General features: G+C 41.7%; 1 protein-coding gene across 1 annotated transcript in view; it reads right to left on the bottom strand.

The window, feature by feature from the left end:
- MYO3B (myosin IIIB) overlaps positions 1–27,249 on the bottom strand; it is a 329,793-nt gene extending 302,544 nt beyond the window's left edge. The window contains exon 1 of the mRNA XM_073306891.1: positions 27,165–27,249. Coding sequence (XP_073162992.1) covers positions 27,165–27,166 — 2 coding nt within the window. The 5' untranslated portion in view covers positions 27,167–27,249. The remainder of the gene's footprint in view (positions 1–27,164) is intronic.
- Between the last annotated feature and the right edge of the window lie 207 nt (positions 27,250–27,456).

Raw genomic sequence — 27,456 nt, 5'->3', positions numbered from 1 at the left:
CAATGGTCCTTTCTGGCTCTCAAATGAATTCACACAGAAAAATGAAAAGACAAAAACATATCACTCATGGATAAACACTTTTCACAAAGTGATCGCTCAATATCTCACCTCTCAGTCCTTGTCCTCAAAGGAAACTTGCACAACACCTTCAAAAGACAAGCCTGGGGATTTAAATTCATAACTCTGCTAGGCTCCAAAAGTCATGGACTTAAACAGAGACACTGGTTTATGACTCATTACAACAATTTGCAACATACCGTACTGCCTGCTAACCACTAATTAATTCCCACTTCATTTTAGTGACCCACCTACAGCATGTGTGGAACCCTTCTGCGTAATCATCTGTCCCACCTTGTATTTAGTGCAGACTGTCTGGTTACTTTATCCAGACCTGAGGAAGAGTTCAGTGAAGCCTGAAAGATTCCACCAACCTCACCTACCTTGTCTCTCTCTCTCTCTCAATACAAATTCAGTCAGATCTGGTATGACAGCTAGAAAACTTTCAAATACAAGAATAGACATTTGTTAACTGCACTTACAGAAAACTATCCTTCATTGTGTAGTATCATCACGTAACAGTATTTCTGAAATAAAGATAGCAGAAGTTGAACTCATTATAAAAAAAAAGATAGGAGGATGTGAAGGGGACATGGCATTGGCAATATCAGGACAATCTGTAACTCAATGCTCACTGTTAACCACAGTTTTCAAAAAGGATTTTGAGGAAAGTTATGTTATCCCTTAATGTTGCATAATAGGGGAAGCAAATATACACTTATTGTTACCTACTTTATCTCCTCTTTTGAAAAAAGATAGGATAAATCTGACGCATCTCCAAAAACATAAAGGCAACGGGCAACTTGTTTTTCCCCCAGAACAGTGCTCCCAAATTAGTGGATCTTTTTGCAAACCAGCATCTTTCATTCTCTAAAAATGCACTATAAAATACAGAAGTTTATACAAAAAGCATATTCCAAATAAAGTAGAAAAATCAAATCTTTGCATGTATTAATGTAACAGATGATATTCAGCCAAAAAAAAAATCAGAATCAAAAGGAGTATCCGAATAATCCAGTGTTCAATAGCATCTAAATTCCAAATGTACAAAAAGTAGCTATCTGAAATATCAAGCATGACAACTCAAAAATCAGTTGTGTATCTCATCATTGTAGTATCATTATTCACAAATCTGATACTGAGGTGTAAAAAATTTAAAAAAGAAATTATACTTGGATTTTTCAAACTGTTCCTGTTTTCAAAGCAGAATATGGCTCCCTCCTTGTCCTGTTTAGTGTGTCATAGATTTCCATGCCTCATACAGCAGGTGAGAGGACATGATATGAGAGACCAACAAACAAGGATAACAGAGTCAACAATTGCTTGATTGTGTTATTTTTACTGTTGCCTCACTGAAGTTGCAAATATGGCAAATAGCAACAGAGGCTCGCCCATTGCTTTCCAATAGACGGTCATTATCTCATCCTGTGTAAAATGAGCCATCTGGACAGGTTTGCCATAGCCCTGAAATTAGTACAAGGTTCAGCTCCAGGCTAGTGCTTATGAAAGTCATGATGTACAGTACTAAATATTTTTGGACTCCACTGTAGCTGGTAGTGGGCACAACAGCAATTCCAGTACATATAGTTACACAATGAAATAGAAAATATTGTTATTGTTCCATATGCACAATTCTGCACGTTGTTAGTGTTTGCATAGCATTCTGGCTCTGCTTCTCTCACCACTTGTACGAGAGTAGGTTAAAGCTGCTCTTGTGAAGTAGTTGGCTGCATAACCTTTTAGCGCCTATTTAAACAGTAGAACCATCAAAAATATCAAATTCAAAATCAACTATTCAGCATTTGCAGTGAATTAAATTACGTTTTTGTTGTAACTGAATGGGCCCTAGCATTAAGGCCCCACTCAGGCCTAGTCAGGAAAAGTCAACACACTCGGCTAGTGCTACATCAGCTGGCATTCTGTCTCTTCCTGATGTTCTTACCCAGCCAGACACTAAACAAGCAGTTGTTGTTAGTGGAACTAATGAACCCTTGAAAGGCACAGGAAAATCAATAGTCAGAAAAGCTCCTTCTACTAGTCTGACTCCTTCTGGCCTCTCTTCCCGAATGCGGCAAAACAAAGAGAATGTCAATAGCTGGAAATTAAATGTTCAAAAGAACTCATCAAAGCACTAATCTGTAACTATTCTCATTTTGCCATCGACAAGGAGATCACAGAGTTTTGTGCAGAGATTTCTCCTGAGGCTGAGGATCAGTCAAAAAGGGAGCTGGAGAAAAAAGGCCCTGACCTCTGTGAAACTCACATTGAGGTGTAGGAAAATTAGGCAAGAGGAGAAAATAAATAGGGCAGGTCCACTTCCGAACAGCATTATGAACCAGTGGAGTGAGGTACTAGCAAGACAGACTGAGAGGGACCAGGGATGATAAAAAAAAAAAAAATTGTCTTAATTGCAGTTTACAGGACAAATATCACTTGAGTAACAGAAACTACTAAATGAACAAGGTACACGTAGTTTCCAGCCCTCTGTCCATTAGCCCATGGGGTCCTTTGCCACTTCTCTTCACTCTGTACCCTTCTTACTTATGAAGAGGACATTGTCACCTTCAAGAGGTAAAGCCAGTAACAGGCACACTTCCGGGTGATCAGCAGGTGGGTCAAGATGAGCTGTTTGCAGATTACAGTACCAAGAGAAAGACCATGAACAGTAGCTTCCTTCTTTCAATCTTTTCTGAGCCTGATCTCTATGCCTCCTGCTCAGTTCTGTTAAGGGCCAGAAAATCCCATGATAGATGCAGCTCCTCAAGTCATTATGTGCAGCTAAGACAGACCAAAGCAGCAAGACCCATGATAAAACTGTGAGACATAACAATGCTGTAACTGAGCCCAGACCAAAACCTTGGACCTGAACAATGCCAAACCTTGGGAAAATTTAAGCTATCTCCAAACTTCACGGCTGGCCCCTATATTTGAATTGGGCTGAATCAAAACCAAGCTCTGGATCGAACTGAATTCTGGGGAAAATCCAGTTCTGAATTCCATCACTTGAGCCCATCTCTACCACTCACCTGCAGGGCCCAGGTTTCAGTCCTAAACTAGGTCATAAGTGAATTATTTGGAAGGCTTTCTCCTAATATTTACTGTAGATTTAGTCCACATCACAAAGTTAGCATACATTTGGCACCATTTTGGTTTGTAGTAAAGATAAATCCCCAGGACCAGCTAAGCAGAACTGATGAATATCTGGACTCAGATGCACTGACAGAGAAATATGTGGAAAATTACATATTCTTCTCCCTCGTGGTGCTTCATTCAAGCCAATACTATTAGATAGGGCTGTCAAGCGATAAAAAAAATTAATCAAGATTAATCATGCAATTAAAAAAATTAATGATTAATTGCACTGTTAAACAATAATAGAATAGTTTATTTAAATATTTTTGATGTTTTCTACATTTTCAAATATATCGATTTCAATTACAACACTGAATACAAAGTGTACAGTGCTCACTTTATATTTATCTTTGATTACAAGTATATGCACTGTAAAAAAACAAAAGAAATAGTATTTTTCAATTCACCTAATACAAGTACTATAGTGCAATCACTTGATTATGAAATTTTATGTCCAAAAAAACTGCATTCAAAAATAAAACAAAGTCCACTCAGTCCTACTTCTTGTTCAGCCAGTCGCTCAGACAACAAGTTTGTTTACATTTGTAGGAGATAATGCTGCCCACTTCTTGTTTACAATGTCACCTGGAAGTGAGAACAGGTGTTCTCATGGCACTGTTGTAGCTGGCATTGCAAGATATTTTCCGGCTAGATGTGCTAAAGATTCATATGTCCCTTCATGCTTCAATCACCATTCCAGGGGACATGCGTCCATGCTGATGATGGGTTCTACTTGATAACAATCCAAAACTGTGCGGACCGACGCATGTTCATTTTCATTACGAGTCAGATGCCACCAGCAGAAGGTTAATTTTCTTTTTTTGGTGGTTCGGGCTCTGTAGTTTCCACATCGGAGTGTTGCTCTTTTAAGAATTCTGAAAGCATGCTCTTCAGATTCTTAAACCTTCGGTCAAGTGCTCTAGCTATCTTTAGAAATCTCACATTGGTACCTTCTTTGCGTTTTGTCAAATCTGCAGTGAAAGTGTTCTTAAAATGAACATGTGCTGGGTCATCATCTGAGACTGCTGTAACATGAAATATATGGCAGAATGCGGGTAAAACAGAGCAGGAGACATGCAATCCCCCCCTCCCGCGGAGTTCAGTCAAAAATGTAATTAACGCATTTTTTTTTAAATGAGCATCATCAGCATAGAAGCGTGTCCTCTGGAATGAAGGGATATGCATGAAGCATGAAGGGGTTTATGAACGTTTAGCATATCTGGCACATAAATACCTTTCAATGCTGGCTACAAAAAAGCCATGCAAATTCCTGTTCTCACTTTCTAGTGATGTAAATAAGAAGAGGGCAGCGTTATCGCCTGTAAATGTAAGCAAACTTGTTTGTCTTAGCGATTGGCTGAACAAGCAGTTGGACTGAGTGGACTTTTAGGCTCTGAAGTTGTACATTGTTTTGGTTTTGAGTGCAGTTATGTAACCAAAAAAAATCTACATTTGTAAGTTGCACTTTCATGACAAAGAGATTGTACTACAGTACTTGTATGAGGTGAATTGAAAAATACCATTTCTGTTGTTTCTCATATTCACAGTTCAGATATTTGTAATCAAAAATAACATACACTTGGATTTCAATTACAACACAGGATATAATATATATGAAAATGTAGAAAAACATTCAAAATAGTTAATACATTTCAATTGGTATACTATTGTTTAACAGTGTGATTAAAACTGCAATTAATCGCAATTAATTTTTTTGAGTTAATTACGTGATTTAACTGTGATTAATTGACAGCCCTACTATTATAAACATTTATTTAAAGGAATAGCAAAAGAAAGTCCAAATTACTTAAAGGATTTACCCAAGAAACTGTGCTCACAAGCTTGGACATGCATTGAAATTTACACTATTTAAAACCAAAACCAAGAGGTACTTGTAGCAATGACAGGGTGAAAGTGAGCCTCATTCCTGAATGAAACAATAATTGTTCACCAAATAGCAACAGACATAATGTCCATGAAATCCAAATGCCAGCCAACACATTCAGCTACTGAGAACTGAAATAAGGTAAGAAAATTATTTGGTTAATCTGTAGCTCTGTTTTAGTGGTTTTCACTTCAGAATCTGACTGTTGCACTTAAAACAGACCCACAAAATAATCTTCTATCATGGATATTTTTTGCCATCAAAATTTTCTTCAGGTGTATGAAAAATATACAGATCAGTGGTAAAATATAGAGTACTGCAGGGAAAAGAAAGAGAAAGTGTGTGTGTGTATGAGTATTTAAAGATTTGTGTCAGCCAACTGCATGAGTTAGGAGAATACAGCTGGCAACTGACTAACATTTCTTTACTGCAGTGGAAATATACCTATATTTTTAACTCCTTCCTCAGAAGCATGAGGGATGGCCACAGCTGGAGATGGAGCACTGGACTGGGAGGGCCAGGACTCGGAGGTGGCACCGAGCATTCTCTCTCTCTCTCTCAGGTGCTTGGCTGTCTGGTTCTTGCTCAGATGTTCAGGGTCTAACTGATCGCCATATGTGGGGTTGGGAAGGACTTTCCCACCAGGTCAGATTGGCAGAGAGCTTGGGGAATTTTGCCTTCCTCTGCAGCATGTAGGTACAGGTCACTTGCCCTGATTATCCGGGTATATCTCACTTAATAATTTCCCTGCCATTGCAAGACCTCAGGCACTGGTGCACCTCAGTCCCTCCTAATCTCTGCCTGTGGCACAGAATAGTCTAGTCTTCTGTGAGCTTCTTTGGTCTAATTTCAGTTGTTGGGTTTAGTGTGTGGGTGCTGGTGGTCAGACAGATGATCCTGTGGTCCCTTCTGGCCTTAAACTCTGTGGCACATAACAGTCACGTTTATTGTCTCCAGTTATGTGCCACATAGGCACTGACCAAAAAAAGCAAAATGTGATTTGTTAAAAATGCCTGTAGTGCAACAAAGCAATAGGCTAAGTCCCCTAAATACTATGGTGAAATGTTTCTCTCAAAATAAAAGACTTCGGAAATGCCGCACTGTCGCCAGCATTTTGCAGAAGTTTGGCAGGTCCCATGTGGCTTATCCCTAAGTATTTGATAATCTGCTTTAACTGTCTGCTAAAGATACAATTTTACAAGCACTGATTGTTTCTGCTTTCTCAGGGGGTCCAGTATATTCCTGTCAAAGCTCTAAGGCTGATGGATTTTCCCATTTTCCTTGCTCCATACTTTAACACATAAGGTTCCACATCATAGCCTCTATTCATATAGCCAACTGGATTTGGACCACACCCAATTTGGATCCCATTGAGGATGCTTTTTAATTGACTTGCTGGTAGGAGCTGCAAGAAACTGCCTTCCCAATGCACTTTATCCATTACTTGCACTTTATTGTTATTGGCTTCGTCAGAAACAAAGAGGGCATTTACAACATAATTATGGTGGCTCTTAAATTTTTCGAACACCTTAACCTGACAGTAAAAGCCTTACAAAATCCTAATAGTTCTGAAAGAACAGAATCAGTAAGAATGTAACTTCAGAAAAGGAGGTTCCATACTGTTGGAACAAAACTCTTCTACAAGCGTGAGTACAAACGAGAAACCTTTTCATAAATAGCCTGGAAAATGGTGCGTGTGTCCAGCCCAGACCTGAGCCCAATGAAATGTTTTTGTTGCACTTGTTACCAGCACTGTTTGTTGCATTAGTTACCAATTCTTGAAAGTTAGCCCTCATTTTGCCACTTTATGCATGAGAGAAGCCTGAAGCTGTGTCATTCACATTGTCTCACAGTGTAGCACAATGGATCTGCAACACAGGGGACTACAGATCCCATCACCCTTCTCCCCACCGCACATCATTTTCCTCCTGGCCTGCTATGACGCATCCTGAACCAGGAAATGGCCAGGCTTTATTGGGAAGCAGCTCCTGCATGGCAAGCCAGGAGATGCAGAGAAACTGGAGGCAGAGAGGAATCCCCAGGAACCATATGCAGAGCAATGTGCAGAACAGACGATGGTTTGTGAGGGACTTATGGAGGAGCAGCCATGTGTGGGCAGGAGGCCAGTGCAAGAGGGGTCCCAGTAAGAGACACTAACTGAGCCTGGCCTGGAAACCCACAAGTTCCTAACTGCTTGAGTAGTGACTGAATTGGGGAGGGCAACCCCAGGTACTAGACCTGAAGAACCCTGACTCTCGACTGGACTGCCCTGGGGCCCAAACAAGAACCGTTATTGCTCAGTTTGAACTGTAATTGTTTAAGACCCTGTACTTAGGGTATTTGCAACCTTTCCTTTTCCTGCCAGCCCTATTAAAATATCCTTTCCCTTAGCCCTGTGTCTGAGTGGTTACTGGGACCCACCAGGGCTGGTGCCTACAAGGCATAGCTGCTGAAGAGCATACAATGCTCGCCTCCAAGTCATGGTACAAATGGCACACTACTGGGTTTGGAGTATTCCAATAATAAGCAGCCCCGCTAAGTACAGTATTATAATTGGTGGTATTGGATTGTAAAACTATTGTCTGGCCTGCTTATTACTCACACAAATAGGTCACAGAAAAGATCATTTATTTGTGTTTACCTAAATTGTATCCTCCAACTGCAGGATCCCTTCAGGCCTACTAGGGGTGTTTCATAAGCCCAGGAAGCACTATCCACTCTACAGCTGGGACACTAAGAACCCCTCCCCTCAACTTCTCTACTCCTCCTGGACTACCTCTTTCCTTTGGCTCACCCCCATTGCTCATCAGTCACCTATCAAGCTCTCTATGGCCACCTCTATTTTGGCTCTGCTCCATGGCTGCATGACTGTCAGCCTCGGCCCTTCAACACCACAGCTCCCAGGAAAATCAGCCCTCTGCTGCTTCCTGGGCATTCACTTCCAGACTTCTTCCGCCTCCAGTGTCGTTTTTGGACATTAGCCCTCAATGGGACCCCTGCTTCTGCAGCCTACAATCATCATAATAAACAATGGTCCAATCTGGCCTTGAAATCTATGAATCATCCCAACTTGCTCCTTAGTTGAGTCATTTTTATTGTCTTGAGGGACTAGCAAAAGATGCAATATTAACCCTAGAGAGGGCTGCTCTGGGTTCCCAGAATGAGGCCTCGCAACTTGTGTTCACAACTCCTCTCAGACTGGTTGCATATTTAGGAATAGAGGGAATGACTATTAGGGTTTGGTACAGCAGGAAGGGATTAAAGATAGATATGAGCCCTGACCCACCTCTAGTTTTTAATGGCCATATGTTCCTGAATGGCCCTATTACTTGTTTGAACTATATAGCTCATTAAACTACACAATTTTGAGTTAAAAGGCAAAATAATGCTAAAGTAGATTTTCACACTGTTTTAATTTTTAAAAAACAACTATCAAGGTGTCTGATCTCATCTTGGTGCACGTTAATATGATCATTCATACCTCAGGAGAAAACTGTACCCTTCAGAGCCATATATTACCCATGCAAGAAACTTCCAGTGATGTCAATGGCAGCATATGATCCTATGGAACAAATTCAACCCTCAGTTATAACCATTCAGTTCCGTTCACTTCCATGGAAGTGAAAATTTCATGGGTTTAATAGAATAGATTTTGGTCCATCACAGAATGGCATTTCTCAATGGAATATCTACAAGACAGTGATGCATCTGGACTCAGAAAGATGCTTAAGCAATTATTTAAGAAAGCCAGACAGACAGAAAGAAACACAAAGTACATTTACAAAGTAAATGTTCTCCCATGAAATTTAAAAGAGTTTTCAGGAAGGCTCAGCATAAATATAATGGTGCTGGATTAATGATGGCAGGCTAGAAACAGTTTGACTAAACAAAGCAGTACAAAAATAAATAGTTTTCACAACTTCCAAAACTGAAGCCTAATTGCATTTCTCACAAATTTGCGCAAAAAAAAAAAGGGAAACATGTCAGTTTGATCTTCAATTTTTCATTATTTTTTGTCACAAAGGTATATTTTACAGGTAGAAAACTGTTATTTTGCAATGAAAAACTAAATTGTCAAAATTTCTGGGCAAAAATTGCAAATTTCTGCTTGGAGTAAATTCATGAATATGTATAAGTTTGCTCAGAGTTAGCAGAGAAATCTGTGTCAATGGTGCAAATATTAACGTTTTGCTATGGCTCGAATTAAGGAATAAATGCAACAAAAAAAAATGAATAACTAACAAGGTAAAAACAGGTACACTTACATTGTCTTGGGAAGTCCGATCCTCAATGGTAATGAGCACCTGCACTGAAATCTATGGGAATTTTCAGTGCTCAGTACCACTCAGGATAAAGCCCTTAAGAGCTAATGAATGACAATAGTGCAGTTCGTTTTACAGTAAAATTAACAGTGCTACATCTATAGTTTTGATCATTCAACATATCCAATATTGAATAAAAGTAATAAAATGATTTATCTGATCAGTTACATTTAAATGATTAATATAAAAATTTTAAAAATATTAAAAATAGTTAACGTAACAAAATAATATTAAGCAGATGAGATTTTCCAAGATAAGATCCAGTTGTCAGTCAGTTAAAATTAACAATTTTTTAAAAAAATTCCTAAACAATGGCATCGCCACTGCAAAATTATTATTCATCTTAGCCATCTAACTAAAATTCCTGTAAGTGAAATACATTAAAACAACTGCAAATCTCTAATAGCTAATATACATTTCAATTTTGCCTCAAGCTGGGAGTTCAGTGCTAAAATGAAGTTTATAATCCCATGAGCCCATTCAGTTATAAACCTCAGGTGACAAATCAAGAGACTACAAACTATGCTCCCTGTGTGTGAAAATCAATACCCGAAAAGGTTTTCTACACCTCCTTTGGCAGCAATTTAACAGCACCAACAAAAATGCATGTGCTAGTGGTGTAGATGAAGGGCTATGAACAGAACAGTGACTCTTAGACCAGAAACAGCCTTTCACCACATTCTACTTACAAAGCTTGAGATGCTGTGTGCACAGATGGGAAAAGAAATCTAAGGCAGGTGCAGGAGAAAGCTGGAAAGAAAATAACTGCAAACTTACATTAGTGATCTATTTTCTGAAACCAGCTTATCTTATATTGGATTTTTCTCCCACTAAGAAATATCAGATTTCTTCAGGACTAAGAAATAGTTCTTCACATCTGCCAGTGCTGCACATTCTGCATTTTGTTCCAGTGTCCTGTACTAGACAATACAGCATGCATTAGCTTAAGATGCTTGTCATGGAGGGTACAGATAAATCGGTTCAATCCCCAGCAGCTTCACTCCATTACTACTAAAGATTAATGTGACACTAATTGGTCTTGAGCCTGATCTATTTATTGAGTCTTTTACATGTATGAGCTGTAGAATTAAAGCCACTTAGCCATTCACAGGGAATGAACAGCAACTGTTTAATTTTTCGAAGGGATTTTTTCCTATCATTTTGCAATACACCTTCATTTTATAATGTAATCAATCATATTTCATCATTGGAGTGCTTGAATATTACTTTTAAGGCAGTTTTATATTAATGAGGATTTTTAATAAAATTGGACATTATTCTTTATCCACAAGAAAAATAATAAGAAACTGTTAACCATGATACATACTGTAATCCTGAGTGCTGACAATAGGTCTTGCTCAAGATGAAGTATTTTCATCAGTAAGCTTGTTATTATGCATTACCAGCATGTGCCCAGTAGCCTAGCGTGACACCAATTTGCATAATTTTTCTTCTCTAACAGGCTTCAAAAATAATAATATGCATACTAGATAAAATCTATTAATTTTAAACTTTAGCTGTTATTTTTAGGAAGTAACTTATCAAAAGAACCTTGAAAGAATTAAAATTAATAAATTATGAATGTATCGTTCTGGCTATCAGCTGTGGGCCTGTAGCCATCTAAACTGAATTCAGAAATGAAGCCTAAGGCAAGTCCAGAAGCAAATTGCTCTGGGTCCTCCCCATGGAAGTGACCACAATAAGGTGAAAGGAGAATGCCACTGTCCGATAATTACTAAGAGCAGCAATGACCTGGAAAATCAGTTGACGCTTTCATTGTACAGCTAGATTATATAGATAGATAAATAGTGATGAGTATTGGATATGCACATAAAGCTGTTATGGCTGAAGTATTAACAACACCTTAATCTACAGCAAGAAAGAACACCATGAATACCGATTTTTTTTTGCACACTGAATCTAAACAAGATATTCCTGTATGTTAATATCCATCAGAAAGATTAATGTGTTAGAAAACTTTGATGGCCAATTAGCTTCAGAAAGAAGAGTGAAAATATCTTTACATGGCATAATGGAATAAATGAGGGCCCATTCCTTATCTTTATGAATTAAACATTTGTATATCCCAACTTGTATAGCAAGCAACATGACTGTAGTAGAGTATATTCTCTTGGATATTCACCCTGTCAGAAGTCTGGCTAAGTGACATCTTCAAAGAGGGATTTATGCCTGGGTGCAATTTACTACACATTTGATATATTGCCATTGTGAAATAATATTGCTCACTGTACAATGTATGAGGAAGGTGATTACACATTTACACATGGACTCAGTCTCCGCTACTACAAAAACAAATTACCAAAAAGCACTCATCTACCCCAGTGACAGATGCTGTGTAAAAACCTAGAGACACATACGGAAAAACAACATATGCTCTTGTACACACACATGCCCTCACAATAAAAGCAGAGAGGGAAAACTTTGGGGGCCTGATAGTGCCAGATATTTGACCCCTGAGAGGCACTCATCAACTTCAATTCCTACTAACTTCAGGGGATTTGTGGCAGTTTAGTGTCTTCCGGGATTGGGGCCTGGGGGAGAGAACAGGTTAATAACAAAAAATCCTTCATGAGTGGAATCTTCAAACAACAAGTTAATAGAAAATGAACAAACCAACCCTTCTTCTTACTCTAGATTAACTCTTGGGCTACTGCAGGTGCTCTGAAAGAGGGATCAGGTAATTGGGGCATTCAAGCCAAGATGGTGAAATGGAGCACACTGCATAACAAAGAAAACCCAGTTCAAAAACATAATAAACAAGGAAAGATGCTCTCATACCAGTGTATTTTGATGTATTTTTCCAGTTCAGTTTTTTAAAGCTCTTCTGATAAACTTTGACTTTACATAGTTCAATCATTATAGTGTATCACCCATCACTCCATTTTCTCTTTGTGCCTTACACTTTTCTTTTACATATTAGTTTTCACATACAACTCCATATTCAATAAAAATGGACTTTCAGAATGAGAAATGGATTAAAATATTGTGATATAATTTAATATTTCAAAGACATGATCTATAGATAATACACTGCACTGTGTTGTATTCTAGCACACACTGTTCAACAATAGAGTCATTTTGCTCAATGAAAGTATTGGCTGCATATAATTTTAGAGCCCAGATTTCTGCTAAAGAAGGCGGGGGGGAAAGAGAGAATGCAGTATGGTGTAAGGGGTTTTTTTGGCCTAACTTTGGGAAGGCCTCCTTAGACAGATAACACCAAAAGGCTTCATTTAAAAGTATGATTGTGGGAGGCAGGAGTTGCTGGGTTCTGTTCCTGACTATCACCAACTTCCTAACACCAGGTTTCAGAGTAACAGCCGCGTTAGTCTGTATTCGCAAAAAGAAAAGGAGTACTTGTGGCACCTTAGAGACTAACCAATTTATTTGAGCATGAGCTTTCGTGAGCTACAGCTCACTTCATCGGATGCGTACCGTGGAAACTGCAGCAGACTTTATATACACACAGAGAATATGAAACAATACCTCCTCCCACCCCACTGTCCTGCTGGTAATAGCTTATCTAAAGTGATCATCAGGTTGGGCCATTTCCAGCACAAATCCAGGTTTTCTCACCCTCCACCCCCCCACACAAATGAGGTGGGGGATGATCACTTTAGATAAGCTATTACCAGCAGGACAGTGGGGTGGGAGGAGGTATTGTTTCATATTCTCTGTGTGTATATAAAGTCTGCTGCAGTTTCCACGGTACGCATCCGATGAAGTGAGCTGTAGCTCACGAAAGCTCATGCTCAAATAAATTGGTTAGTCTCTAAGGTGCCACAAGTCCCCCTTTCCTTTTTCCTAACACCAGTGTTGCAGAAACTGAAATCTCTATGTACTTCCGTTTCCTCATCTATAAAATGGAAATACTATCACCTGCTTGCCTCCCAGGTCTGTTGAAAGGTACCTCCTGTGCACATATCACAGGTATAATACTTCCAGTATTGTAGCATAGAACTGTCGATACTACTGCCAGTATATTTCCAGTATACACACTCACACATTTACATGGAAGGACTTTGAATTTCTCTCATGGTTACATTTCTATAAACTAGAAATTGTATATTACATAGTTTACAACAAAAACACTCTCACTAGAAAGGTATCTTTTCAAAAAAAGAAGTCTTAGCAAAGTTTACCCAAGAAGCTCAGTCCAGGGTACTTCAGCAAAAAACCCTAAAATCCTTGTTTAATGTACTGTACTGCTCTTTTGCAATTGCTGTATCCAATTTGTATTCCTGTCGTATCAATGCCACCAAGGTAATTTTCTATAATGAATTATTTATATTCTGTTGTAATCAGACATCTGAGATAGTCTAAAACATTTATATGGCCACTTAGTTCACTAATGATAAGTGAGCTAGTCCTAAAAATGTGAAGCTATCTTAGAGACCTGTTGAACTAACATTCTGGCCAATATTTTATGTCAGAGGAGCCATCTACCATATGGATCAATGCAACCACATAGAGTAGAGAGGAAGGATAGTTTTGTGCTTAAGGCATGGGTCTGGGACTGAGTTTTTCATTGATTGGAAGGTCAGAAGGGACCATTGTGATCATCTAATCTGACAACCTGTGTAGGACAAATAAAACTTCCCCAAAATAATTCCTAGATCTTATCTTTCAGAAAAACATCCAATCTTGATTTTTAAATGGTCGTTGATGGTGAATCCACCAAGAGCCTTGGTAAACTGTTCCAACGGTTAATTACTCTCGGTTAAGAATGTACACCTTATTTCCACTTTGAGTTTGTCTAGGTTCAATTTCCAGTCATTGGATCATTTTATAGCTTTCTCTACTAATTTGAAGGCCCATTATTAAATATTTGTTCCCCATGTACATACTTGTAGACTGTAATCAAGTCACTCCTTTAATCTGCTCTCTGTTATGCTAAATCAATTGAGTTCTTTGAGTATATCACTATAAGGCATGTTTTCTAATATTTAATCATTCTCGTGGCCCTTCTCTGAACCCTCTCAAATTTATCAACATCTTTCTTGAATTGTGGGCACCAGAACTGGTCACAGTATTCCAGCAATGGTTGCACCAATGCTGAATATAGAAGTAAAATAAACTCTGTACTCCCACTCAAGATTCCCATTTATGCATCTCAGGATCACATTAGCTCTTTTGGCCACAGCATCATACTGGGAGCTCATGTCCAACTGATTGTTCACCACAACCCCCAAATCTTTTTCAGAATTGTTGCTTCCTATGATAGAGTCCCCCATCCTGTAAGTATGGCCTACAATCTTTGTTCTTAGATGTATACATTTACATTTAGCTCTACTAAAATGCATATTGTTTCCTTGCACCCAGTTTACCAAGCAATGCAGATCATTCAATCAATGACCTGTCCTCTTCCTTATTTACCACTTCTCCGATTTTTGTGTCACCTGCAAATTTCATCAGTGATGATTTGTTTTATTCCAGGTCATTGATAAAAATGTTAAATAGTGGAGGGCCAAGAACCAATCCTTGTCAGACCCCATCAAAGCAAACCCAATCAGTGACGACTCCCCATTTACAATTATATTGAATTACCAGTTTTGTGAAGAACATTGTGTCTGACCTAGGGCACATCACAATTTCTCTTTGCCTCTGTTTCCAGTTTGTAAAATCTAGGATAATAATCTCTACTTCACAAAGGTCTCATGAGGATAAATTAAGTATTATCATAAGACATTCTAGTATCACTGTGGTAGAAGAGGGTATATGTGCCTAGAAAATTGATTTTAATTATTAAGAGATAAACATGGGGACTGTGACTGGCTCTGAAAGATAGGCCACAAGTCCAACATGGCCAGAGTCATGGTTCAGTCCAGAACATGGGTATTCTGGGACTTGTTTGCAGGCCTGATAGGAGTTAGAGGCACAGCTAGGAATGCTGGGAAGGAGTTCCCAGGCTATAAGAAGCAGCCCTCCCCTCAGAACACGGAGTTCTCTCTGCCAAGAAAGCCTAGGAAAGAATAGGGGTGGGTCTCTGTATGGTGGGAGGAGACTGGTACAGAGCAGGTGGTTTATCCATAGGGACCTGATAGATGCCTAAGAGGTATAGAAGGGGCCTGCAAGGCTGGTAACAGGAGAGTTTCCTGGAATACCGCATGGAGAGTATAAATAGTACCACTGGGGGGAAAGTAAAGTGAGAATAGCATGTGGATGGGATTAGAGGTTCACCTCATGGGATTAGAGGACCCCAGGGAAATGTGAGCTCTCCAATGGGTTTAAGGGACGGCCTTTGGTACGGGTGAATGAGGCAAAGGCCCGGAGTGCCATTCGAAGCAGAGCGCCTCTGGAGCAGCTGCTTCCCCCAGCTCTACAGCTGCTCCTGCTCCCTGCCTTGGAGCCACCCCGGCCAGCTGCTCCCTGGAGCCTCCTGTTTGCTGTGCAAATGGTGGGGGAGCGGGGTGCTGATGTCAGGGTGTCCCCCTCTTTCTGCCCCCCATGTACCCCCATCTCTGCTGAGCTGGGGTTGGGGGACAGAACTGCTGGTGACTGCTGCTGTCTGAAGAAGCCTTCAGACTGTTGAGTGCCACTCTGCTTAAAGGGACAGCGTGCTGTCTCACACACACACACACACTCTCTCTCTCTCTCTCACACACACACAGTCTCTTGCACGCTTCCCCGACACCCACTGTCTCTCTCATACACACTCTCTCTCCCAACACTCTCTCTCACATACTCTCCAACACACACACACACACACACACACGTGTATTATCATCATCACTTTTTGGTACTTCCTGCAATGCACACATATTCTCTGTAATTTTATTCTTTCAAAGTTGTTAAGGATTAGAGTACTGTTATTTTAGTTTTTTGAATGGTCTGTGCATTATATAATTTTATTTCTCTCTTATGCTTAAATTTAATTCTTGAGTAGTGAGTTCTAAAATGCCTAATCTGTCCTGGCTGGGATAATTATCATTTTTACTTTTATTATCCTATTGTGCTTTGTCATTCATTATTTAAAGTGGTACAATCAAATAATAGTATCCTTCTAGAATGTAATGTTAGCTTGTACTAACCTTAGCAGTGCCAGTTTAAAAACCATTAGCTAAACATATAACTTTAGACACTGTGCAGATGAAGGTCACTTATTTTCAAATAGTATTTTTAGTTATATCTCTAAAATAGCTTCAAATTTGCATGAAAATAAATTCAGGTCCAACTATGATACCAGTAGCAATGATGGAGTCAAGTGTTAATGAGTCATGTACATGATTGTGATCGGTAAACATAAATGCCAAAATAATTAGAAAAATTAATTCCCTTTTGTAATGAAAAAAATCTTAATCACATATGTTAAAATTAAGTATGTTTTTAGTGGAGTGAAAAACAATTGACTAAAATAGAGTAGATAATTGTAGTAACACAGAGTGTGTCTGTTAGAGAAAGTAAGCAGATTTTAAGCAGATTTTTTTTATTTTTATTTATCTCTGCTAAAGATAGTGTACAAAATATCAAACATATGTTTCTGGTATCTGCATTACAGCTCCAGAACTGATAACTCAAGGCTTGGAATTGGGAATATCTTGCTGTATTATCTCTTGATTATTCTAAATTTACATATGAACTTTAAACGTGGCTTTAATTGGAGTTTGTATATATATATATATATATATATATATATATATATATATATATATATATTTTATATAACAATTAGATACAGTATTCCTGTCAGCTAATTCCTAAATTATTATCTGCAAAAAGCCCTAGAGTTTTCAGGTGCCTAAGTAGTCCCTGGAATCACAGTTAAAGTTTCCTACTGCCCCCAAAAATCTGAAATGGTGTCCCGGTGAGCCAGGATTGGCCAGTGGGCTGCAGGAGGGCCATGGACACTGGCAAGATGCATTCCCCGTGTGACAGCACAAAGCCCGCCTTGAGGCACATGATGAGCACAGGCATCACAAGCCACAGCAGCAGCACAGAAGGGTGGCAATACACCACATACCATACCACCCTTGCTTCTGCACTGCTGTTGGCCATGTTGCCTTCAGAGCTGGGTGCCCGGCCAGCATGCTCCAGTGTCAGGCCACCCTGCTAGTGCTTAATTTGTGCCAGGGTTCAGCTCTGGCACCTCTTTCAATACAAATTAAACACTGGGGGAGGCAGCGGGGCCCAGAGGTGATGGAGGAGGGGTGGGAATCCCAGGGAGCACATGGAGGCCAGGGGTGATGTGGGAAGCGGCACCAAAATACAAGTTCGCCCAGGGTGCCATTTTCCCTAAGGCTGGCCCTGAGGGCATGAGTGTGGCATGCAGCAGGAGATACTGGGGATTCTGCAGGAACAAACAGACATGTTGAGGTGTCTGGTTGATCTTCAGGAGAAACACCTTGAGGCCAGACTCCCTCTGCAGCCCCTCAGAATGGCATTCCTGCATCACCATAGTCTCCCTCTCCCAAACGTACCAGAAGGCGAGGGGGGAACGTGCTATATCCCTTCCACTCAACACTGGGGGAGGGTCGTATGAATAAAAGGTGCACACATGATGATCTTTGACAGGCAAGGCCACTGTATTTAAAAGACACAATCACTGTGTTTTCCCCAATTTTATTCCACTGACTGTCCAAGGTTTCATTCTTTTTCTGATCTTTCACTTCCAATATGTTTGTGCAATAAAAGTCCATGTCCTGAGAATGAAATAATCTTTATTACTTCACACACTGGGGAAAGGAGGTAAGGGGAGGTACAGGGAAACTGAGGCAATGAAGGAGATTTGCTAGAGATATAAACCCAGCAGGCACAGCAAGTTCATAGTATGGGAAGGCACAACTCAAGAAGCAGCGCACAGTACTGTGGGTCTTTACTAAAATGGTTTTTTAAAGCCTCTCTGAGATGCAGTGTTCCATGCTGAGCTCTTCTTATAGCCCTAGTATGTGGCGTCTCAAAATTAGCAGACTGCCTATCCACCTCCACACCCACCCCTGTGGAAAACTTCTCACCCTATAACCATTGGGATATTGCTTTCACTGAGGTCTAACCTAAACTGCACCAGTGACCCTTTAAAAGGCCAAAGGTGCATTCAACCACCATTCTTCACCTCCTCAGTCTATAGTTGAACAGTTCCTTGCTGCTGTCCAGGTGGCCAGTATCCGGCTTCATGAACCATGAGCGCAAGGGGTAGGTTGGGTCTCCCAGGATCACTAATGGCATTTCAAAGTCACCAATGGTGATGTAAGCAGGGTCTGAATGAATGCTTCCCTGACATCTACCTGGGAGGGGGAGAGACTTGGGTGTGCTTATGTAAATACAGTTTACTCCTGCTCTGCTTACATATTCAACAGATACAGCGGTGCCAAAGTAATCAACTTTGGCTGGTGTTGGGTACAAATCACCTTAGTACTGAATGCAGGGGTGGTGAAATATGGTTTCCCATGTTGTAATTATTGTAGAAGTAAATGAAAGCAGGACTGGGCTTAATCTGTCTCAAATGAGGGGGCCACCCTCAGTTGAAAGAACCTCTCTAAGCCAGGGGCTCAAATGTCAGAGTCCTGTGAAAGGCAAGGCAAGGCAAGGCAGGGCAGGGCAGGGCAGGGGGTATCCCCAGCCAGGAGGTTGCATACCCTCAAGGGTCCTCCCTAGACTGGTTTAACCTGTTCCTCCCCACTGTTAGAGCTAAATAGGCTTCATTAGGAGCCTCTTCATTATGTTAAATGCCCAGTCAGAGCTGAAATCCCTTGGGGTAGGACTGTGTTTCTGCCCAGCCTGCAAAGAGCTAAAAATCATTGAGAGCTGAAATCACTTAAGATGGGTGATGTTTCTCCCAGCCTGCAAAGAGCTGAAAATTACTAAGAGACTGACGTGCAGAGGTCACAGCAGAGAGGTAGGTGGCAGTAGAAGGTGACTGACAGTCAGCTGGTGAACGAGTGGCTGGGGCGGCAGAGAGGCGCAACAGGTGGTAGAAGGGTGGCTGGTGGAGAGGCGCAGCAAAAGCGGTGAGCAGGCAGCTGGTGGAAGCAGTGAGCAGGCAGCCAGCAGGAGTGGCCAGCAGTGTGGCTGGCAGAGAGGGGTGGCAAGTGCCCAAGCAGCTGAGCAAGTAAGATACCTCTTTACCCCACCCGGGGAGTGGGGGAGGGGAGGTGAACTCTGCAGATGCATCTCTGAACTGTGGGTCTGCACTGACCAAGGACAGCAACTGTGAGTGGGGTGCAGAGAAGGGCCAGGCATGTGAAAGGGACTTTTTTGGGTTGCTGGACTTAAGAACCTGAGGAGAAAAGGGCACTGCCCAACCTGCTTGGGGGTGGGTCTTTTACTCATGGCTTATGTTTATTAACCCTGTCTGCGGTGTTTTCCCAAATTAACACCGAGTTACTTCCCTCCTTTCATTAAAAGTTTCTTTTCCATGCTCAGACTCCGTGCTTTCAAGTGGGGAAGTATTTGGTGTGTAAATTTCCCAGGTTACTGGGTGGGGGCTCGAGCCAGTTCTGTGTGGTATCAATGGAAAGGAACCCCTAGATATTGAACCTGGTCCTGGTTGCTGCTGGCTCCACCTGGCAGAAGAGTTACAGTTATTTTGCATTCCAGAAAGAAAATCCCTGCTTGCAGCTTTCTGAATAGACCTGTGTTCTTAAAGATGCATGTGTCATGCACCTTCCCTGATCATCCCATGTTGATGTCGGTTAAATGGCCCTGGTAATACACCAGCACTTGCAACACCACTGAAAAGTATCCCTTGCTGTTTATATACTCTTTGGCAAGGTGATCTGGTGCCAAGATAGGGACATGTGTGCCATCTATCATCCCACCGCAGTTAGGGAACCCTATTGCAGCAAAACCATCCAGTATGTCCTGCATGTTGCCAACAGTCACTACCCTTCTTAAGCAAAAGGAGATTAATGGCCCTGCATACTTGGATCATAACAGCCCCCACAGTGGATTTACCAACTCCAAATTGATTCCTCACTGACTGGTAGCAGTCTGGCATTGCAAACTTCCACACAGCAATTGCCACTCGCTTCTCCACTGTCAAAGCAAGTCTCATTTTAGTGTCACTGCAATGCAAGGCTGGGAAGAGCTCCGTGCACAGTTCCTGGAAAGTGGCCTTGCGCATATGGAAGTTCTGCGGCCACTGATCATTATCCCATAGCTGCATAACGGTGCAATCCAACCAGTCAGTGCTTGTTTCCTGGGACCAGAAACGGCACTCCACTGTGTTCAGCTGCTGTGGGACTGCCAGCAGAAACCAGGAATTGTTTCGTTCTATGCCTTCCAGCAGGGCTGCTTGAAGGACATTGCCATGTTCTGCATGGCTGCTCCTCTCCCAGCTCTGGAAATACTGCAGGATAAGATAGGTGGTGTTTGTAATGCTCCAGAGAAGAGTGCACAGCTGAGCAGGGTCCATGCTTCTCAGGAGATGGCATATGTGTGGCTATGCCAGCCTTTAATGGCATGAAATATTATGCGTTTCAGTTGAGATCAGGGGTGTGGAGGAGAAAACTGCATCACGGGACGTTGAAGCCATGTTCCCACTCCCCTTGTGAGAATGTTTTGGTCCCATGAGGCATTGCAGGCGCTTTCCAAAACCTCCTGCAGAAAGTTGCACTGTGGGATAGCTGCCCACAGTGCATTGCTCTCAGCATGGATGCAAGTGCTGCTAGTGAGGATGCGTTCCACCAACACGAGGAGTGTGGTGTGGACACGCACTACTGACTTACTGCGGTGACTGGATATTGATTTAACTGAAGTAGACTTAAGTTTGTAGTGTAGACATGCCCAGAGACATAAGGTAGTGGGGAGTGCTACAGTGGTTCAGCGATTCCTCCTTCTGTGCATGAAGGGGAGAAAGCCCCATTATGTGGATCTGGTGAAGCACTGTCCAGGCCACAGATACCAGAGATGGAAAGGGAAAGGACCTATGAAGTCATCTAATCCATCCCCCTTGACAGTATGGCATTGTTCTCCACAGTACATTTTCAAGTGCTTTATCTAATCTGGTTTTAAAAGTTTCAACTACGGAATTTCCACTATCGTTCTGTGGATTAAACAAAATATTCCCAGTATCTTGTTGGAGTATATGCTCTTCAAACCAAGGAATGTGCTTTCTTTTGTGTTTTTACAGTGCCTAGCACATTGTGGGAGCTAGCAGAATACAAATAAATAATTGCCATATTAAAGGATTTATTCCAGATAATTCATAATGTGAAATGTAAAGGCATAGCACAAAGTACTATGAAAGTACTCGGGTGTATGGATGTGTTTGTGACATACTCACACAAAGAGAGTAGCCCAGCGGTTCTCAAACTTCATTGCACTGTGACCCCCTTCTTACAACAAAAATTACTACATGACCCCCGTAGGGGGGATGGAAGACCGAGCCCGCCCGAGCCCCGCTGCCCCGGGCTGGGGGACAAAAGCTGAAGCCCAAGGCTTCTGCCCTGGGCAGTAGGGCTTGGGCTTCAGCCCTGGGCAGTGGGGCCCAGGGCCAACACTAGCCTTGGTGACCCATTAAAATGGGGTCCCAACCCACAGTTTGAGAACCCCTGAGGTAGCCTAATATTTCTGTCCTTACAATATTGCTATTTTCAAAATACTGAAAATAGCTGAACTGTCTAGAATTTGCTAACTGCTACTTGCAGTTTCCATCACATCATTTCTGAAAAGCAGGACCTACTTCAGAGGGCGATTATCATCTTTTCAATCCACTGGATGATGGAAATGTTCTATAAATCCCTACGTGGATTTGTCGCCATGTTTCTGGAGGCAAAACAGGAAGCAGTTTCTGCTCCACCAGCTCTACAATTGGATAAGCTGAACATAAGTACTATACAAACAGCTATATCATGGTCAACACTTTCATCCGCTTACATAAAGGTAAAGTCTGACATCATTTTAACATACTAGTGTTTGGGCCTGACATGGACATTTTGGGTGAACAAGGAATACAGTCACAAATCCTTATTGCTCTATAGAGTATACATTCCTATATCCCTCAGGTATCATCTGGCATTTATATAGCAAGTGAGCCTTTTAGGAATAAAAAGGATCAGTATTACAAAATACATAACACGTTCATGCTGGTTTTTGTTTAACCAATAGTCAGTGATTATTCTCATAAATAAGATTTAATTCTAAAATCACCTAACATGTAAAGCAAATCCTGGTTCAGAGCCTGGTCAAAGAAACCCAACCACCTAGCTTTCAACTTTTGGTCTTTTCTTCTTTACATTAAATTAACAGTTCTTACACACCTCTGCGGATTCTGTATATTTTATGTACTGAAGATTACTCTCAGCCTGAGCAGGACTACAAAAGAATCCAGATCTTTAGTTTATGGGAGTTCATAAAAGGTACATAGATGCTAAGTCTGAAGTGTAACAAAATATGCCTCTGGCTGATGAAATATTCATGCCTATTTGTCATCAAGGACTAACATCGTTTCTGGAAGACTTTAATGAGTAAATAAGAATACAGAAGCTCTCCCGCCTTTCTACAGAAATTACATGTACAAAAATACCTTTGCTACATTGAACTTTGGGTGTTGGAGTAAGAGGCATCCATAAACTCTCCTGGTAATGTCCCATTTCCATGAAAACCAGTAACTTCAGTATTTAGGATACAGTTTTCATCTGCAAATGATGATTCTACCTCTCAGGAACACAAATCTGGACTTTGTAATAGCCCCATCCAAACTGTACCGAAGATTATGACACTCATGGTCCCACCTGTGGTTCACATTTTCTCCAGGTGTGCATCCTTAGCACTCAGAAATGGAAAGTTACGTTAAACAGAAAGAGAAAGCTACCATAGCTCACCTTGCAATGTTACAAATGTGCCTCTTGCTAAATCAGTGTTACTGTGGCATTCCTTATAAGAAATATCAAAGTAGTGTTAATTACTTGCAAATGGAAATTGCAAAGATGTTGGCCTACATTCTTGGCTGCACTGTAACCACTTTGCGCAAGTCCGTAGCTGCAAACACAAAAGGATCAGGAATGTGATTCTGCAACTGCTCCATACAAGGCAGAGCAAGAGATGAGAAAACAAGAGACAGTTGGTTCTTAGAGCAGAAACCTTTGCAATAATTTGACTGGTGCGACTGCCTGTATCTCACATGATGCGAAACAACTATCCATCAGTTCTGAATAGTGTATTGAAGTAGCAGGAAATCTCCTCAACTCACTCTGTACATGCTCATTCAAAGGAAACTAGAGCCCCAACATTTTACACCACATTCAATCCCAGATTTCAGGACAACATATGCAAAACAAATACTGTAGCACTGCCAACCACATGTTCAAAAATCATGAGTCTGAACACAAGAAATCACGAGACTAGTATTAAAAAAAATCCCAAGATTGCGGAAAAGGGAGGCTGGTTTTTAGGGGGTGTTGTTTTGGTCTGTCTTCTGATTTTGAGATTCCCCTTAATTATCCCCAACAAGTGTGTTACAAACCACAGGTCGAAAAATCAACCTGAAATGCATGAAAAGGTGCAGGCCGCATTTCATCCGTGCACTTGCTCCAACTCCCTTCAATACTCCAAAGAGGAGGAGGAGGAGTTAGAAACAAGGTAACTAACATGGCATAACTGTCTTCTTGAATGAGCATGGAGAGTTCAATCCTTGAGGGGGCCATTTGGGATCTGAGGCAAAAATTCAGGATTGGTCCTGCTTTGAGCAGGGGGTTGGACTAGATGACCTCCTGAGGTCCCTTCCAACCCTCATATTCTATGATTCTATGAAGGAGGTACCAATTCCATACATGAGGAAGGAGGATGAAGTGTGAAGCAGGGCATGTTATTGTAAGGGACAGCCATCAGAGCTTGCCAATTACAGCAGGGGAAATAAATCAATTCTAGTGGAAGAACTGAAGAGATGTAATGTATCCTCTTAGAGCACTGGTGATGAGTCTGCGTGCAAGAGAACCTTTCCCTTCATATCTCTGTCAGGGTAGAGCCATTAATTAGGCAATATTTCATTCAAAGCCCTCCCCCCATTGCAAGACAATCATTTATTGAGCTCTTGCTGCTTTGTTACACGGTGCTGATTGCTGGTTCATTTTCCAGCTGCTCCTGCAGCTCTGACTCTACCACCAACTTTCTGACTTTGAAAAACCTCATTTGCCGTGCTCCCGCTGCTTTGCTGCATGGTGCTGATTGCTGTCTGTCTTTCCCAGGAGGTTCCCAATCTCACTGTGGTTTAGATTACATGACCAGCTTCCTGCCTATATGGCTGTTATCAGAGCCTCCATCACTACTCCCTGAGGTGCTGTTTGTTGTTCTTCCTCCTGAAGTGGTTAATATTCCCTTTATTTTCTTCTTCTCAAGTCATGGTAAAATGCAGACAGGGTAGTTATACAGCAGCTTCACTGCAGTACACTGCACTGGACCATTCCAAAACACATAGAGCTACTTTCTCTCTCTTTTATTTGTTACAGCGCTGACTGCAGGACTGCAAGTCTCCCTCTCTCCTGTCAGGGACTGTAGTTAAAAACAGTGAAATCGATAAGTAAAGGGAGTAAGCAGCACTCGCATGAACTGCCAGTAACCATGTGAATGTCTTTGAAAGGCTAAAGGCAGCAAGTGCAAGGTGAGGGGAGGAGAGAGGAGAGATGGCAGAACTGATGAATCCCCCTTTATTTGCAAAGAACAAAGCTCTGACTGACATCATTTTGGGAGTTCTTCAAAGACTCTGGATTTTCTTTAAATCCTTTTTTTCCTGATCACTTTCTGAATCTGTATTTGGCAGATGAAGCCATCCTGTGGACCTCCCTTGCAAGCTAGCGAGGGGTGTGTCTGTGAGATAAGCACTATCACGCATAAGAACATGGAGGTTTTGCCATGCCTACTGTGATACAGCATGGCCAGAGGGTAGCAGGAGCGTGTTAGAAGGAAGCCTTATTCCCTGTAGAGGGAAGAAAGTTTGCTATACTTAAAGCAATTATAATTATAATTAAAGCACCTGAAGCCAATTAGAGCACCTGAAGCCAGTCACCTGATAAAACCCTCCTGCTTCAATCAGAGAAGGAAAGGAGTTGAAGCAGAGTGGATTGGTGTTGGAAGGAAGCAGAGGAGAGTTTGGAGAACTGCTGCGGTGGGCTAAGACCAAGACCCTAGGTAAAGGGATGCCTGATTTGTGCAGAGGGAGGGCAGGATGCCCCACAAGCTGAAGGGCAGGAGAGGGAAGTAGTCCAGGGGAAGGAACTGCTAGTTCAAGCAGTTTACCGCTATCCCTAGGGCCCCTGGGCTAGGACCCAGAGTAGAGGGCAGGCCCGGGTCCCTCCCTCTCCACTCCCCTCCTCTAGGACACTAGTGGGGCAGTTAATACCTCAGTTCAGGGGCGAGAAACGGTGCTCTAAACCCGCCCCAAGAAGAGAAAGTGCGAGACACAACAAAGTAGTGCCGGCAATTTGCCACACTACCTACAACCAAAATCAAGTCAAAACAAGTTCCCATTTCTTAATTCTAGGGCCTTCATTTATATCCTTATTGATCCTAAAATCTCTGTCCTTCTAGGCAACCACCAAGATCACTCCCTCCCCACCCCCATTTTGGAGAGCAGATGAGCTGCCTGTTTCAAATCTAAGCCTAATCCCTCTTCCTACAGCTGGTCAGCAGGAAGGGTTCATTCAATAAGCAGTTAACCTCTGTGTGGGGAGTGAAACCAAGCACATCCCCTCTGATGGGCAGCTGAGCTTTACCAGGCTACCATCTTAAATATCTGAAGCCACCCTAAACCACTTCTGTCAAGTTACTGGACCAGCCGGCTTCACTGATTGTAATTACTGGTGTATGCCATATTACTATCAAGTTATGGTAGTGCCTCGCTGCTAAAATTGGAAAAATCCCAACCATTACTTTCCTTACAAGGCCTTACAAATGTGATGGGAAATCTGAGCTACTGCAGTCCCAGCCAAGGAAATTATTCTTTTTGTGAATTTATACAGGTCTGTGTATTAGCATGTCACAGGGTTCTCTACTCACCACTGGGCTGCCTCCTGGTGGCTCATCTGGGGATTAGCTCACGACTAGTTTGATGTCCCCTCCTTCAGTTTCTTGCCCTGTGGTCTCGCTTTCTCTCTGGAGTCAGATTATTCCCTTTTCCTCACTCGGGGAGCTCCTTCTTTGTGGCTTGAACGTCTGGCCAGGTTGCTTTAGTCCTCCCCTTCTGGGGTATCAAAGTCCATTGGACGACTGTCTCAGGAAGTCTTCTGGTCCACTACCCACTCTGTGCCATTCCCCAGTGGCTGATAGGGGAACCTGGTCCTGCCAACTACTCCAGGTTCTAACCCAGGGACCCAATGAGAGGCCAAGGTCTGCACAGTCCCAAACCTTGCTGCTGTTTCCCTGGGCTACTTCCTACTTCACCTCTATCAGGCTCCTTCTCCACCCTTCTCTGGGTATGCCCTTCCCTCCAGGCTTCTGTTCTCTCTCTGGTTTCCTCCTTTCCCTCTATAAGCCCAGAGACTGACTGCAGGCCTTCTTTACTGCAGCCCCCTTCTTACTTGCTGCCTCCAGGTTTTAGAGCAGCTTATCCTGCCCCTTACCCAGCTGGGCTTCATCATCAATTAAAAGCTTATCAGACTTGACTCTCCTGCAGGTGCAGCCTGTCACAGGGTTAATTGGCCCTTTCTCTCTCCTCACGCCTTGTGTGGGGTAGGCGCCTCATCACATAAAAATCATTAGGTTAGTGCCAAATGTGCCCTTCTTATGGAAACAGATATAGTCAAACTGCAGAAAAATACTTCATTTTCTTCAATAAAATGGAAGTCTGATTTTAATTGAACTAGTCAAACACTTACATGCTGGTGTGAACTGGGAACAGGCCTTGGTTGTCATTGGGTCAGAGACAGTTGATGTTATACATCTAAAACAAACAGCAGGGTCACTTAACCTTAGTCCATTGCTGGATGGCAATTCTTGACCAAGGAAATCAGCGGAGTTTCTATAATACGTTCAGGTTTAAAATCACAATGACAGAGTTTAAGGAAATTAGAGGTATTGCCAAAACCCTTGCCCCACACCTTCTTAATCTTCCAAAATATAAGATTACAGACAAGAGATTATTTTCTAAGTATGGGCCTAACAATAATT

Source organism: Lepidochelys kempii, chromosome 11, assembly GCF_965140265.1.
Source record: "Lepidochelys kempii isolate rLepKem1 chromosome 11, rLepKem1.hap2, whole genome shotgun sequence".
NCBI lineage: Eukaryota > Metazoa > Chordata > Testudines > Cheloniidae > Lepidochelys > Lepidochelys kempii.
The sequence above is the reverse complement of the archived record's forward strand: the minus strand, read 5'-3'. Positions and strand labels throughout refer to the sequence as shown.